General features: G+C 39.7%; 4 protein-coding genes across 6 annotated transcripts in view; 3 read left to right on the forward strand and 1 right to left on the reverse strand.

The window, feature by feature from the left end:
* Positions 1 to 5,107, forward strand: part of rump (heterogeneous nuclear ribonucleoprotein rumpelstiltskin) — a 163,143-nt gene extending 158,036 nt beyond the window's left edge. Inside the window, exons 1-5 of one of the 3 annotated variants that reach the window (XM_089265719.1) lie at positions 358 to 528; positions 676 to 1,244; positions 2,212 to 2,347; positions 3,552 to 4,734; positions 4,799 to 5,107. In XM_089265719.1, coding sequence (XP_089121845.1) covers positions 526 to 528; positions 676 to 1,244; positions 2,212 to 2,347; positions 3,552 to 4,734; positions 4,799 to 4,854 — 1,947 coding nt within the window. In that variant the 5' untranslated portion in view covers positions 358 to 525 and the 3' untranslated portion in view covers positions 4,855 to 5,107. Of the gene's footprint in view, positions 1 to 357; positions 529 to 675; positions 1,245 to 2,211; positions 2,348 to 3,551; positions 4,735 to 4,798 lie in introns of those variants that run through there. The other 2 variants (XM_089265720.1, XM_089265721.1) reach the window with 2 other exon arrangements.
* A 276-nt stretch (positions 5,108 to 5,383) lies between these two features.
* LOC108649101 (uncharacterized) lies at positions 5,384 to 6,791 on the reverse strand. The gene is made up of 2 exons (XM_018098104.3): positions 6,585 to 6,791; positions 5,384 to 6,523 (listed from the first exon to the last, which is right to left on the reverse strand). Exons 1-2 carry the CDS (start codon positions 6,612 to 6,614, stop codon positions 5,576 to 5,578), a joined length of 978 nt encoding a protein of 325 aa, XP_017953593.1. The 5' UTR covers positions 6,615 to 6,791; the 3' UTR covers positions 5,384 to 5,575.
* Positions 6,792 to 8,683: 1,892 nt separating this feature from the next.
* On the forward strand, positions 8,684 to 14,735 carry RhoL (Ras-like GTP-binding protein RhoL). The gene is made up of 3 exons (XM_018113120.3): positions 8,684 to 8,942; positions 13,793 to 14,038; positions 14,105 to 14,735. The coding sequence occupies exons 2-3, from the start codon at positions 13,805 to 13,807 to the stop codon at positions 14,426 to 14,428; spliced, it is 558 nt and encodes a 185-aa protein (XP_017968609.1). The 5' UTR covers positions 8,684 to 8,942; positions 13,793 to 13,804; the 3' UTR covers positions 14,429 to 14,735.
* A 139-nt stretch (positions 14,736 to 14,874) lies between these two features.
* Positions 14,875 to 15,844, forward strand: Taf9 (TBP-associated factor 9). The gene is made up of 2 exons (XM_018113119.3): positions 14,875 to 15,100; positions 15,168 to 15,844. Exons 1-2 carry the CDS (start codon positions 14,950 to 14,952, stop codon positions 15,749 to 15,751), a joined length of 735 nt encoding a protein of 244 aa, XP_017968608.1. The 5' UTR covers positions 14,875 to 14,949; the 3' UTR covers positions 15,752 to 15,844.
* The last annotated feature ends 179 nt before the right edge of the window (positions 15,845 to 16,023 follow it).

Below are 16,023 nucleotides of genomic sequence, written 5' to 3' on the forward strand. Positions count from 1 at the left end.
CTCATTGAGTTTATCACCATGTATCAGAGACAATATTTTGTGCTGATAACGCAAGTTTATGTCAGTTCAACTGGATATATAAATGCTGTTTATACATACATATGTACATATTTGTTAAAAGTATCTTTAATAACCCACTTTCATAATTTTAGTTAAGAAATTAATAATAATCTTAACAAAAGGTTAACAGATTAAGCTCATTCGGATTTTCATATAATATTGATTTAAATAGAAAATATTTGAATTCTTCCTAACTTCGGAAATGTGAAGATAAATTTAAATTGCGATACAATTTAGCCGATAAGTAGTCGATAGTTTTCGATTGCTAATATCGTACGGAACTAGCTCGATTTGTTCATACACAAATTTAGTTCCACCTCCGCACATCTCGAATTTTTTTCTCACGGCAGGCGGCATATGTCCACTTTATTGATTATTGTATTTGTGTTAATGTAAAAACAGTTCAATTGCAAAAAAATATCAATAAAATTATTTCAATACAAAGTTACAGCATAAAATACTTTAATGGTGAGTACAGCGCATAAAACCACAAGGCAAACTGCATAAAAGGCGCAACGACGCCGCAAGTCGCCATCTTTTTTTTTCGCAATGACGCCGAGGAGCGCGTTAGTGGAATGAGAATTTGTTTGATTTTACACTTGAGAATTTTTGCAGCAGGCAGCCATGAATATGGACGCAAATGCTGTCGAGAATCGCGAGAAAGAGCGTGATCGCCGAGGACGTGGCGCACGCGGCTCCCGCTTCTCAGATGCGGATGGTAACAATGGAAACGCCGCTGGTGGCGGAGGAGGCGGTAATAATGCACGCGACAGAAGTCGCGAAAGACGCAATTGCCGCGTCTATATCTCGAACATTCCGTATGATTATCGTTGGCAAGACCTGAAGGATCTATTCCGGCGCATTGTTGGCTCCATTGAGTATGTGCAATTATTCCATGATGAAAACGGCAAGGCACGTGGCTGCGGTATTGTCGAGTTCAAAGATCCCGAGAACGTTCAAAAGGCGATGGAGAAAATGAATCGATATGAGCTTAACGGACGTGAGCTAGTCGTCAAGGAAGATCATGGCGAGCAGCGCGATCAATACGGTCGTATTGTGCGCGATGGAGCAGGGGGTGGCGGTGGAGGCGGTGCTGGTGGGGGAGGAGGAGGAGGAAACGGTGGAGGTCGAGATCATATGGACGATCGTGACCGGGGCTTCTCGCGACGTGACGATGACAGAATGTAAGTAATATATATATATAGCATATCTACAATCGTTTTTCTATACTCTAAGCACATTTAGCAAATCACAACAAGGAACGAATATGTTCGATGTTATTGATAGGAAAAAAAAAACAACTTCAAGTGTTGTTGACATTTTATAATTAAGGGCATCCATTGCTTAAGATTCATATCGGACATTGTCATATGCTAATGTCAGCGAAAGATTGTATACTTTATGTAAAGACGAATGTCTGTTGCAGGGCTTAATGATCATTCTACTTTGAATTGTGCTGATAATTTTACTTCGTACAAGGAAAAAAACAGCTTGGGCCTTTTTTGATTATTGGATCCACTTGGAGTCCTTTTTAAGAATTCAGTTCACCGGTCGGCAATATGTTAGCTTCATCAGAAGGAAAATTACCATATTTAAGTTATTTAACATCTCAACGTTTTTAGACGATGCTGGAGAGCTGTGTATCCCTGTGTCTCTATAGTTTTGTTTTGAGTACTTTTCCAGTAGTATCAAACAACTGTTTATTGCTAAATTTGTTCTATTTCTACATTCGGGGCTTACTTTTGCATTTGTAAATTTGTTATAAAGGTTTCAGTTGAATTTTGGTCCAGCATTGCTTTATGTCGTTAAAGTTGATGAATTAATTTACAATGTGTTTGATGTAATAAAAGTTAGATTTAGCCGACGATTACAAGCTGTCAAATATTGGCCATTATAGAACTTTATATATGCTTTAAGAAAAAAGGTTCAAAAAAATGAAAAGAAAACGATCAATAGCTGTTATGAGCTTGTGTTTAATACTTAAAGGTTACACGTTAATCTCGACGTTCTGGAATCTAATCTCTATCTTTGTTTGTAGCTTAGATGACATGGTATGATGTGCGTGCGCTTTTCGGATACTTGTATTTGTTGTGCTTTTTATCTCTTGCTCTTGTTATTTTTTCTCTCTGGACTTTTGGCTTCTTTTTCTAGATCTGGGCGTAATAATTTTAACATGATGTCTAATGATTTTAATTCGTCGAATTACAATTTGTATGGGCTTTCTGCTTCGTTTTTGGAGAGTCTTGGCATAAGTGGACCTTTGCATAATAAGGTCTTTGTTGCTAATGTGAGTATATGTATAATAATAATAATAAACTATGACCAAAATCAAGAAAAGAAAAAAGAACAATACCGTTACCATTACCAAAACCAACCATAATTATAAACATACATATCTTCTATATGATAGATATGTTTTCCAGCTTGTGTACTCTTTGCCCAGTTCTTTTTAAATAGTAAATTGCTTTATTCTATCTAAACCACATGTATTGATTACTTTTTCACCATGTGCTCTGTTTCGTATTTATAACCCAACTAAAAAAATAATGTGTTTTATTGTAAATTGTTTGTGGGTAAAATGCTGATACAAATTTACTTTGCCAATCTACTAAATGACTTTTTTTTTTCTCGGTGTACACTTGAAAATGTTTACCACATTATAGTAAACAATCTTCTCTTCCGAATAATTTACTGTTATTGAAACTTTGATGTTGTTTGCTGCCTTTCTAAAGGAAAGTAAACAACTATCCGTTTTTGAGTAACTTCTATTGTCCGATATCTTGTAATAAATATAAAAATTCGTGTAATTGGATCTGCTATCTATCGGTAAATATGGTATTCAATGTCGATAATAACTGTTGAGATAGGCTTGGGCTTACGCCAAGCACTGCTAAATTGATCAGTTGCAGCTGAATCGCCGTTAACTTGAGAATGGGAATATCACGAAATTATTAAAAGAAAACGGTCAACGGGAAGTTGTAAAATTGAAATGAATTTAAAAAAGAAAATATTCGTATTGGAAATTCAATGATTTCAGTTTATTGACCGTCGACAATATATGAGTAACGTGGATCTTTACCTTAATCGCTCTGCGTAGTCAATTGACCTATTCACAGAATTATTGTTGCATAGTGCTCTGATGCAATAAGTAAAATGCAGTTCAAATTTATTTGTCAACTGGTTTTGTTTGTCCCGCCCGAGAATCGACAGTCTTTCGAGTGGTTGTGTTACCTGCAGCTGGGTTATAAATATGAAACAGTCGGTTAAACTGCGAGCCTGCTGCGTAGGTTTTGGGTTAGCCAACTGGGCCAACGGCTTGATCCTTGTGTTCCTTCCTTCAGACTTTGTTTGCTCCTAGTGGAGGTGGCAGCCGGAGTCAGTGTGGATGAGTGTTTAAACTGGACAATGCTTTTAATGCTGTTTCCAATGATGATGCTCAAAACAAACTCTTTTACTTAAATTACTAAATTTTGGTGTTTGTTCTATCACAGCTGGACTACAAAGTGGACAGCAAGAAGCTCAAGCAAGTGTTCAAGCTTGCCGGAAAGGTGCAGAGTGTGGACCTATCCCTGGACAAGGAGGGACACAGTCGTGGTTTTGCTGTAGTTGAATACGATCATCCAGTGGAGGCCGTACAGGCCATTTCAATGTTGGATCGCCAGATGCTCTATGATCGACGCATGACAGTACGTTTGGACCGAATACCCGACAAGAGTGAAGGTCTAAAGCTGCCTGAGGGATTGGGCGGCGTTGGCATCGGCCTAGGGCCCAACGGTGAGCCACTGAAAGACGTGGCCCGCAATCTGCCGAACGGCGGCAATCAAAACGCCTCACAGCTGCTTGGCAATGTGCAGGGCGCTCAGCAATTGTCCGCGGTTCCTGGCGGCGCGGTTGTTGGCGGCGGTAACTCAAACGCAAATTTGCTGGGTAGTCTCAGTGGAGTCATGTTCGGTAACAACGCTGCTGTGCAACCCTCTCCTGTGGCGCCAGTCCAGAAGCCGAGCATGGGCAACAATGCTGGCGGCGGCGGCGGTGGCATCAATCTGAACAATTTAAATCCCAGCAACTTGGCTGCTGTGGTTGGCAACTTGGGTAACCTGGGAGCAGCGTTGTCCAACCCACTGCTCACTTCATCGCTGAGCACCCTAGGTCTCAATTTGGGGAACACTGGTGGCAACGATGATGGACTCGTCTCCGCCAGCAATGTTGGCCTAACCAACAACTACAGCAGCGGTGGCGGCTATGGTAATGCCGGTAACAACTATAATAGTGGCGGCAACAGCGGCGGCACTGGCGGTGGTGGTGTCTCTGGTGGCAATGTTGGGTTCAATGCCTACAACAGCAGTTCTGGTGGTGGCACAAATTCCGGAAACAATCAGATCGATGGCAATGACTACGGCAACTCGGGCAATCAGTTGGACATGTTTGGCGGCGGCGGTGGTAACGTGGGCGTTGGCGGTGGCAATGTCGGCGTTGGTGGCGGCGCTGGCAACCCCGGCGGCGGTTCCCGTAAGTCTGATACGATCATCATTAAGAATGTGCCATTGAGCTGCACCTGGCAAACGCTGCGCGACAAGTTCCGTGATGTTGGCGATGTCAAGTTTGCTGAGATACGTGGCAATGATGTGGGCGTGGTGCGATTCTTCAAGGAACGCGACGCGGAGCTGGCCATCGGTAAGAGATCAATGCATTCGCATTTATTATGTAGACAACTTTTAACAATCTGCTTAATCTACAGCTCTCATGGATGGCTCCCGTCTGGATGGTCGCACCATTAAAGTAAACTACTTTTAAGCTGCATCCCCCAAAATTGTAGAAAGCATTGTCCGTGTGAATGAACCGCATAAAAATCTAGACACGACCACCGGTTTACTTTAACCAAGAGCAAACAGCAAAGCAAAGCAGACGTGGCTAGGTTATTATTGCAATGTTTTTAGTTCATAGTGACCACAAACAAATAATTGTTTAATTTTTATACATACGTTTACATTAATCATAACAAAAAATGATCATAATATATAAATAATTGACTTTCCAAAATACAGAAGACGCAATTCATCTAATTTATAAGTGATTGAAGCCAATAAAAATATGAATAATATTAAACAAAAAATTATATGTTTGTTCCTGCCTTAGATTAGAAGTTGGTTAATCTCTTCGCACAGTTTGTCTACACCCATACTATTTAGGTGGGTTATATACTGTCTATAAACATTTTATTCCTTAAGCAAGTACGATCTACACGACAAAAATTAATTTTATAACCACAATAAATGCTGATTATCTGTGCATTAAAATAGAAGCATTGGGTTCTGATAGCCTGTTTGAATTAGTTATGTATTTATTTTGTCTGTTAATAATCGATATAGCAGCTAGTTGAAAGGTTAATCCAACACTGCACAGCTTAAATGTAATTGATTCTGTGCAGTTATTATCTTGCTTAACAGCTACATGTATATAATTGGTGGATGATTGTGGCTTAAATTAAAAAGTGGATGCTCAGCTGAGTTGTCACTTATTTTGTCGGTGCGGCAGCAGCCGCTGGTGCAATTTTAAAGCGTTCCAGGCGTGCGCGCGCCTTTTCAGCCCATTCGCTCTTGGCTTTTGGATCGCTGGTAGCTGCAGTTGTTGTGCCAACAGTATTACCGAACCGTTCCTTACGCTTTTGCAGCCGCTCATCGACAGTAGTTTTCGGGCTCTTCTCCGGCACCACACAGCCAAAGCGTTCGGCACGCCTCTTCAAAGCCTCCTTTTGCTGTTCCTCCGTTTCCTTGTTGCCCTTGTTAGCCTTTATTGAAGCCGACGAAGACTTGTTAACCGCTGGTGAAGCAGTTTTAGCTGGAGCAGCAGCGGCTTTCGCATCGAGGGCAATACCAAACTTTTTGGCACGCATCTCTAAACGCTCTTGTGCGCTTAGTTGGGTTAGCTTCTTGTCGGGAGCGGACGTGGAGTCTTTGGTTTGCGTTGCAGAGCCACCAACCACGATTGGCTTTCGATTCGTTTTTAAGGGCTTATCAGCCTCCAATGATTCAGCTACACTGCCCGCAGTATCAGGAGCGGCATTCTCCTTCGATGGCGTTGCCGTTGCTGTCGTGACCGTTGTCAATAGCGGCTGCGAGTTATTTCGTTTGAGCACGATTTTTTTAGCTGGCGGCGAAGTGGCATTAGCATCTGGATTTGAATCGGTCGCCGTTTCTGTTGGAGATGATAAATCTGGTATTGTTGTTGTCGTAGGCGTGTTCACTGGGCTCTTTAACAGCAAGTCCTCGTGATCTTCGCCCAATAACTTATGCTCGTCCTCATCCGTGAACGAAACATCGTCACCAATAGCGTCATTTATCGCGCTATCTTCCAGCGAAATGTCGCCTTCCAGTAACGCCGTTTGCAAGCGGTCTTGTAATTCATTTTTATTGCCGTTCAGTGGCAGCCCACGCAGCTTCAGCTCTCGCTTTAAATCCGCAACCTGGATTGGTTAAAACATGTTTTGTTGTTGTACATTGATTAATAATATGAAAGTTACTCACCTTCATTTTGGTAACGTCGCTTTCGGGCATTTTAATTGTGTTTTTAATTTTTTAATTTGCGGCACAAACAAGTTTTCTATCAAGTAAATTATGGCAAGCAGTATGGTAGCCCTCTATGAAATAGTGTCAAGTTATCGATAATTTCATTTGCTGTTATTAACAGAAGTGCTCTACAATGTTATCAATGCACAAGACTAAGTGATGTAAAACGCAAAAGAAAAACCGCTTAGAATCAATTTCTCACACATTGATTATAATTTATAAATCGTTTTGGGATTAAATATACATATATACGAGAGAATGTGCAAATGATATGATGATATGTGTAAATGGTGGCCCGGGACTCGACGATTTCCTCTGATGTTCCATTGGTCATTAAACCCGCACTAATGTTTTTGGTGTCCTGAGCCACTAACCAGACTGGTTAGTGCTAGTAGTTTTCAATTAGTATTAATTTTTATTAATTTTTTGGTATTTTCGAATTCACATTATATGGCCATACTGCACATGAAGAGCTTCGCATCAACAATGACTTACGAAAGTTAACGTACCAATCAAGACTGATTTTTCTAATGCACTACATGAGTGAGCGTGTATATTGTAGTTGTACATATATGCGCTCGTCTGTTTTTATGCATTTACAACATCTTATTCGTATTCAAAAACATTTAGACACGCTGACAAGCAGACATTAAAATCGCTACATGATCGAAAGGAATCCGACCGGAAACGGGAAAATGAATGCAATAACATATTGGGCCTATTTCTGCATGGACCCGCCATGAGAATATATTGTTGCTGTTATATAGAACATAGGTTCAGTTCAGGGTATTAAAACGAAAGCGAAGGTAACCGAATGGGGAACGTGTGGATGCTTCGGCGCCCTCAGGGTGACCTTGAATTGTAAGTGTATTGCTGATAAAGTGTACTGATTTGAAGTGAACACCGGCGTGCCACAGCACCTGTTCTCTTCATCGCACACACACACACTGTTACAAAAATGCTCTTGAACACACATGTTGCTCATGTGGCAGATAAGTAGCTGTATCTAATTGGCACTGCAGCATACTTATATTTATTAATAATTTTTCCGGTCTTCCCTTTGTGGAGGCCACGGCCCACGCATTAACCTTTTGCCTGTCAGCATTTAAAAAGAGTTTGCCGCCCTTTAAGGCATGGGCATGAGCGTGAACATGAGCACGGACATGGGCAGTGCAATAATAATTATAATTAATGCCTAATCTGCTGGCAAACGTGAATTGTGTGCTGTGGCTGTTCCACTTCCTTGGCCATGCCTTGGCCGTATATAGGGGAACTTTAATTACAGTTACAACGACTTAACGGGCACGCATAGGAGCACGAGTGAGCGGTCAAGTCGTTGATTAATTGGTCATGACAGTCGCGTTCAGGTTCTTCATATACGGATTACGCAATAACGAGTTGAAGGCGTTACTCAATGTAAATTCTAGTTTTACTGTTAATTAAGTGTTAATCTTCTGTGTTCAAAGCATTTTAACAATTATTACGACGTTTAATTATAATCTTTGATTGCGGTTAATGTTATTAAGGTACACGGAATCTGAGAAAACCCTCAATGACTAATAAAATGAAATGTTTTAAATTATATACATACATATGTACGTAAATACTATATAATATTATTCATTAAACACTGAGCATTTGCTTAAAGAGAGTAGCTGCTGGATTTCGATAGGCCTTATCATCCAGCAGCAGCAGCGTTCCTTTGCCCAAACTGATCCAAGAAATCTGAATGAATATATGCATGTAAAACTCCCTCTTTACTAAACTACATGACCTGAACTACTTTTAATGTTTTTATTATTATTTCTATTATGACTATCTCTAAAATAAGTTCTTATTTGCTTTATGGCTGAATGGCGTTGCTCCTAGCTGAGCTTCCAAAACACTTTTACTTCAATAACTACGCTCAATTGCTCAAAACGATTTTCATTTAGTGCACTTTTGCTCTTACGCCTTCAACGAATGTTCTCTCCGCTCATCGACTTCTCTCCGCATTCGGGCGGCCTGTGGTTGGGCTGGGCCACCAGCCAGTGCCCTCTCAGCGTCTTCTGCCTGGTGCTTGCTCTCAGTTGCGTTTCGACTACCCGAGTGATCGGTTGTGCCAGCTGTGTAGCTATCGTGTTTTATACTGAGTGTTCAAGTGTTGCCGTGCTGCGTCGTGCTTCCAAATACGTTCACTGATCAACAGACGTCATCGCTAGAGGCGGACGTGTGGCTCGATTGATTTGTTGCAAACAACAATAGTATATTTATATATATATACATACATATATTTAAACAAAAACAAAGCGAGAATACAAGTGCGAGTATATAAAAGTACGTGCTGTGTGCGCTGCAATTGAAATTGCACGCAACTTTAATTTGGCCGTAACGCCAAAGCCCCATACTCAATACAAAATAATAATACACATATAAAAATACATACATATACTTGGCTTTGCTGACCTTGTGCAACTGCGTATCTTAAACTATGCGTATGTGTGTGTGTGTGTGTGTGCGTGTGTGTCTGTGTGTATGTTTTGTGTAAACATCATTAACATAATCAGTAGAAAGCATCTTGACAACAACCTGTTCACTGCATTCTGGGCTAACACAACTTCTACTTCCATTGGTGCTGCTGTTGTTATTGCTCTTTTTGCGTTTTCTTTTTCGATTTTTTGGTATCGTTTTCGTGATCACTTCTTTATCACCTGAGTCACTTTTGTATGGCGCTCACGTCACACGCTCACACAAACGCCCGCCCAATGGCTCTGGCTCTGACTCTGACTCTGTCTCTGCCTCTGGCTGTGGAATGCCAACCAGCTTTTTGATTACAGCTGCTCTCTCGCTCCCCCACACACGCGCCGTCTTTGTCTGCCACTCTCTCGCTCCCTCTCTCATTCTATCTATTATTTGTTGTTGTCTGGCTCTCTGGCTCTGTTTTAGGCCCGTTACCATTTTTAGTTAACAACAATTATATGGCTGCCTATCCATTAAAGGCCAGCTGGCTAGGACACGTGTGTATGTGTGCGCTATCACAGGAAACCTTCAAGTACGTGACAACTAAAGGCCCCCTCTACACCCAATACTTTGCCGGCGATCTGCATCAAATCAACAATCAATCTAATACGACCTATGCCATAAAATATGACCCCAATTAATTAAACTAATTGACGGCGTGTGCGGTGCGAGACCCCTAGCCAAATCGCAACAAATTTCCCCACATGTATATACATACATATGTATATGTATATGTATAGTATATTTATATATTTGTGGTCTAACGGTTAACCAGCTTCATAGTTGCACTTATCATGCTTTCCAGTTGATTTCATTTTTATATGGCGCAGAGGAATAATCGCACACACCTATGTACATATACACATATATGTATATCTTATCTAATCTCTTCATTAAATACGAAAATACATAGAGAACCCATAAAACAAAATACACATACATACAGACGACATATGTATGTATATAAAAAAATGTGAATAACAACAGTTCTTTTTTACGGTTGCCATACGAGGTTTATAAGAACAATTGATCTTAATACTACATACATGTGTAAATAGGTAATAACCTAAAGCAGATTATGCGCTAATCAACATTGTATTGAGTACTTTGATCTCATGAGATATAATATACTCAGTTTATTACAAATCTGTTCAATTCGTCTGGGAAAATGTAATCATTTGCAATCATTTCAATTATCAGACTTTCTGACAATTTATTCAGCTTTACTTTTATATAGGAAAATGACGGAATGATAAGAATGTAAACATATTGAAATATGTCCATTGAAGTGAGACACTGTGAAACCTGACAATATTTTGTATAAAGTGTTTCTGGGACCATTGGAATTTCTCATTTCATTTTGTAATCGAGTGTAATGGAAAAACATCTGCAACTATCGCTCATAACTTACTGTTTGACTCTAATGAGTATATAAATAATACTCATAAGCGAGTGCTTTTCTTGAATAGGCACACACGCACACACATAAATATTTATATACATGGCTATATAATGTAATAATACATTCACTGCATCTACAGCCTATACGTATTCGTACTCGTTTAATATGATGCACAATGCGATTACAAAGCGCTGATAAAGTCACAAAGGAGTGTGGGCTACAGCTGAAGATGCTAAAGAGTGTCCCAGACATAAGTAATGGCATATTTCTTGCATATACATATAAGCTCTATGTGTATATACACACATATATGTATATGAATATATTCAATAAACTCGCTTGAGCTAAGAAATAATGCAAAGAATGATCCATTAATTCGCATTAAGCAATTTTTGAATTTAAGCGGACTATTGGAGAGAGACAGAGAGGTAACGGCAGAGAGGAAAGGAGAAAGAGAGAAGGAGAGAGAGAGAGAGAGAGAGAGAGTGCAACAAAGCATTGGCAATGAGTGTGAATGTTGCAAGTGTTCGTTCCAAGAATATAACGAAAACAACAACATAAGTGTAACTTGATATGTAAAGTTTATAAGAGGCCAGCGCAGACGCTGCTCCAACTGCTGCCCCTTTCCCTTGTCCCTGTCCCTGCCCCTGCCCCTACCCCACACCAAGCGATAACAAAAACAGAAAAAAAGTCATTTTCCGTATTTCACATTTCATGAAAGCGTAATTATGTTTTAAATAATTTATTATGTGTATTAATTACAATGAGAGCATTTGTCGAGTCTCGCTGTGTGCTGTTCTGTCTGCCTCTGGTTAGAGCATTTCCTTTATCACATGACACATAATATATGTACATATGTACATACATACATACTATATATTTGTTTAGTGGATCTAGTCTGTTCTTTGTAGCAGCAGCAGCAATATTTATGATATCCATATATCTATTCAGATGATCGAAATTCGAAGTAGGTTTTACAGCAACAACAACGAATTGCAATGCAAAAGAAATACCTGATCAGCCGCACCAAAATAGCAAAAGTTGGCTTCCTCTTCCTCTTTCCAATTTTTTTTTTTTGGTTTTGGCAAAATTTCCAAACAAACTTCAACGGTAGCCAGTGAAGCAGCCAATCATTAAGTAGTATTAATTCTAACAACAACAATGCAGCAGCAACAACAACACTAGCAAATTCATTCGCGTAGCTGAACTAAAATAAATAAACAACACTTGCTTTTGTTTTTGCTTTTAATTGGTTATTCTCATGCTCGACGCTTTTTTTTTATAGTAAATTATTATAAACAAACCAAATGTTTTAGTGACTGGCGTGCAAATAATTTACTTTGTATATGGCGGCGCAGCAAGTGTATCTCAATGTATATACATACATAGTACATATGTACATATGTACATATACATGCATACATACGTCTGTTACTATTTATATAAGCAGCTGATTAAGCAGACTTTGCCAAAACGTTCTCAATGATCAGATGTGAAGAAACACACCTGACTGAAAATTCCATTGAAACGTTTTTGAATTAACAAGTGGTCATTACATTTTTACTTGAGATGTATGTATTCATTATATAAATTCATTAAGGATCTCTTTGCTGCAAATGTATATACATACATACATATGTATATCAATTAGTTAACACCAGCATATTATTCATTCTAAAACATGAAAATAGAAACAGCAGCATATTAACAGCGTACTGTTATCATCAGCATAACAGAGCGTTTAAGTCCCCAACAGAACATGTTATTGGAATATCAATTGCGAAGCCAAGAATAAAAGAGTAAAATTATAAATAGAAATGGCAACACATGCATGCAAAAATAAATGAAAACAAAGCGAGCACTTAACCCCAGTTGGGATCCCTATACCGCAATTAGCTTTAATTGTGTGCTTCGGGAGGAAATAGGGGCCATGGTAGCGTACTGAAATGTCGGATGTTAGCGCCACACATCAAAAAGTCCGATTGCAGTTGAGCATAAAGTTCAGGGCCTTCTGAGCGCGTGGCATGCAACCGAATGCGACTGAAACGACAACAGCAATACGTTCAAATTCTTTGTGTATTGTGTGTCCCAGGGCACAAGCCAAAAGTTCAAATGGAAACGGTAAACGATGATCAACGTCTGTGAATATGTCAATATAACCGGTTTTCTGCTGTAACTGCAGGCCTCTACTTTTGATAAAAGTTTCATTATTATATTATGTGGGCTGAGACCTGTTGGCAGCCTTCTGGATGAGTCACTAGATTCAAATCGTCATATAGGCGCACATACTCTCTTAGATTTTGTTGCTCACATCCACAACACTTACTCAACAGCGTCTATAATTGTAATAAGAGTTTGCCCAGTCAATTCACTGACGATCTTACCGCATGACTCATGTCTGAAGATTTCTGTTTCCCAGAATCAGTATGAGTTTTCTGCGTAAATTGTGGAACGCCAGAGCGTTCGGACTCTAACTGTAACTGTATGCAAATTAAGCATTTGTATCTCTGCGACGCTGTTTAGCACTGGACTTCAGATGCTGTAGGGAAATCTAGTTCAAGTTTTGGGTCAACAACTCGTTTGGTTGACGTTGGTTGGAAACCAGTTTTAATTAAAAACAAAAAAAAAAAAAAAAAACTAAACAAAATAAGAAAACATTTATCAAACATAACTTTGTTAGCTTGGTGAAAGTGCACAAGTTTTTCAAATGCCTTTATGTTATATAAGGCAATCATGACAACAGCAACAACAATAAGAAAATCCAAATCTGAGACAAAGTTTAATGAATTTCGCAGAATTGCTAAGTAAATATTCCGAATGGACTTTTATAAAAACTTTTAATTGAATTGTTAATACTATTTGCAGCTGTCTGGGTGCAATTTCGTTAAAAACTTAAATCGTAAAGTTGATTTTGTTGTTGATTAGATTAAGCGCTTTGAAGTTCAAGTGTTAACAGCGCATTGCTGATAACAGAGGCTATAAGTAACAGCTTAGACTTATGTTAAGATATCGAGTTGTGCGAATGCGAAGAAAACGCGACCGTACACGCACACACACACACACATACACATGCAGAAAGCAGATTTCCGGTTGCAGTGGGATGTGGGTGTGGCAAGATAAACAACGCATGTCGATTCAACATATGCCACCAAATGGTGCAATGCAGCGCATTGAATGTCACACATGCACATGCACACACACACATACGCTCACATGCACACACATGTATTGACGCCTCGATTTCGCTTTCTTGATATATTTCCAGTTCGTTTGCACAATGTCGAAAAGTCTGCGCCCTCTTAAAATAACCATCGTCGGCGATGGCATGGTGGGCAAGACCTGCCTCCTGATAACCTACACACAAAACGAATTTCCCGAGGAGTATATTCCGACAGTATTCGATAACCATGCCTGCAACATAACGGTCGATGATAATGAATACAATCTAACACTCTGGGACACGGCCGGGCAGGAGGATTACGAAAGACTGCGTCCATTGAGCTATCCCAATGTAACTATATAAATAAACATTTGTTGTATGGCTTATCTAATCGGTTTCCTTTTAATTTTAATATAGACGAACTGCTTCCTATTGTGCTATTCCATCAGCAGTCGTACCTCGTTCGAGAACATTAAGAGCAAATGGTGGCCGGAGATTCGTCACTTTGGCACCAATGTACCCGTTGTTCTGGTGGGCACCAAACTCGACTTGCGTATACCGAACTCGGAGAAATTTGTGACCACACAGGAAGGCCGACGACTGCGCAAGGAGATTCATGCCCATAGTTTGGTCGAGTGCTCGGCCAAGAAGAAGCTGAACTTAGAGCAGGTGTTTGAAGAGGCGGTGCGTGCGGTGGAAAAGAAGCCGGGAAAGACCCCACCAACGTGCAAAATACTTTAATTAAGTCTTATGCTTAATGTTTAATATTGTTATTATACGTAATTGTATTATGTAACTATATAATTGTCTGATAAGCGAGAATTTGACTCGCATCTTCCACAGTGTGTGTGTAGAAAAATGTATCGTTATGCTTTAATTATAAGATGTAGTTGTGGGGAAACAATTTTTGTATGCGACCAAAGTGCATTTTTTATGTAAAAATCAAAACAAAAATTAGAAGTAAAGAATTGTTTGAATTTAAATGCGTACAGAACAACGCCACAATATGCTGTGTATTATATATTTTCAATAAACACTAGTCATTAATGCCAATATTGTTTTCCTTTAAAATTTCATAGTCAGAATAATGTGTTTAAATTTCGCGGTTATATTGGTCACTTCAGAAAGGCACTGCTAACTTACGCCATACTAAAACAAAGTCGAGCTGCGGTATTTAATTTTTTGTGGTATTTGTTTATTGGTATTTAACGGTCACACTGACGCTTTGCAAACAGCGCTGAAAAGCTACAAATTTATAAACAATGAACAGCGAAAAGGCTGAAAAAGCCAAAGTCAACGCACAAATCAAACATGTGCCCAAAGATGCACAAGTCATTATGTCGATACTTAAAGAGCTCAACATCCAGGAGTACGAGCCACGCGTAGTTAACCAATTGCTTGAGTTTACATTTCGTAAGTATCGCAGCTGCATCACAGAATATGTTTCTATAATTAAGAAATTCGTTTATTGCTTCGGTAGGGTATGTTACTTGTATACTGGATGATGCCAAGGTATATGCAAACCATGCACGCAAAAAAACCATCGATTTGGAAGATGTGCGGCTTGCCACCGAGATGACTCTGGACAAGAGCTTCACTGGACCTCCGTCACGTCATGTGCTGGCCAAAATGGCGGAGCTACGCAACGCGATGCCACTGCCTCCAATCAAGCCGCATTGTGGTCTCCGTTTGCCGCCCGATCGCTATTGTTTGACCGGAGTCAACTACAAGTTACGCGCTACAAATCAGCCCAAGAAGATGACTAAATCGGCACTGGAGGGACGCACGGTGAAGACAATGGTCAAACCCGTATCTAGCGCCAATGGACCCAAACGTGGCCATTCAGTTGTGTCAAAGCAACAAGTTGTCACCATTCCGAAGCCAGTCATCAAATTCACAACCACAACGAAAACTGTTACTCCTACGGAAAAAAAAGACGCGAATCCCAGCGACATGAAAATGGAAGTGGACAGCGATGCGGCAGCCGTAGGCAGCATTGGAGGAAGTAATGCGGCTGTAAAACGGGAACGCGAGGAGGAAGAATTCGAATTTTCAGCGAATTAATACCACATATGGATGTAAAACAATCAATTATATTTTAGGCATATATTTGTAACTTTAATAGATATGTGAAATTCACTAATATCGGATATTTTAGATTAGATTTTATTTCCCAAGGTTCTGCATTAAGGCAGCATGACAGATAAAAATGAGCAACAGGTGGCGCTATTAGAGGGACAATAGTACTTTTGTGTTGTCGCCCAATCATATATGAATATCTAACTAAATTTTGCGAATTAAATTTATTAATCGATAATTGGAATTGATTAATGATT

Source organism: Drosophila navojoa, chromosome 2, assembly GCF_054131105.1.
Source record: "Drosophila navojoa isolate 15081-1374.11 chromosome 2, UAZ_NAV_1.0, whole genome shotgun sequence".
Classification (NCBI taxonomy): Eukaryota; Metazoa; Arthropoda; class Insecta; order Diptera; family Drosophilidae; genus Drosophila; species Drosophila navojoa.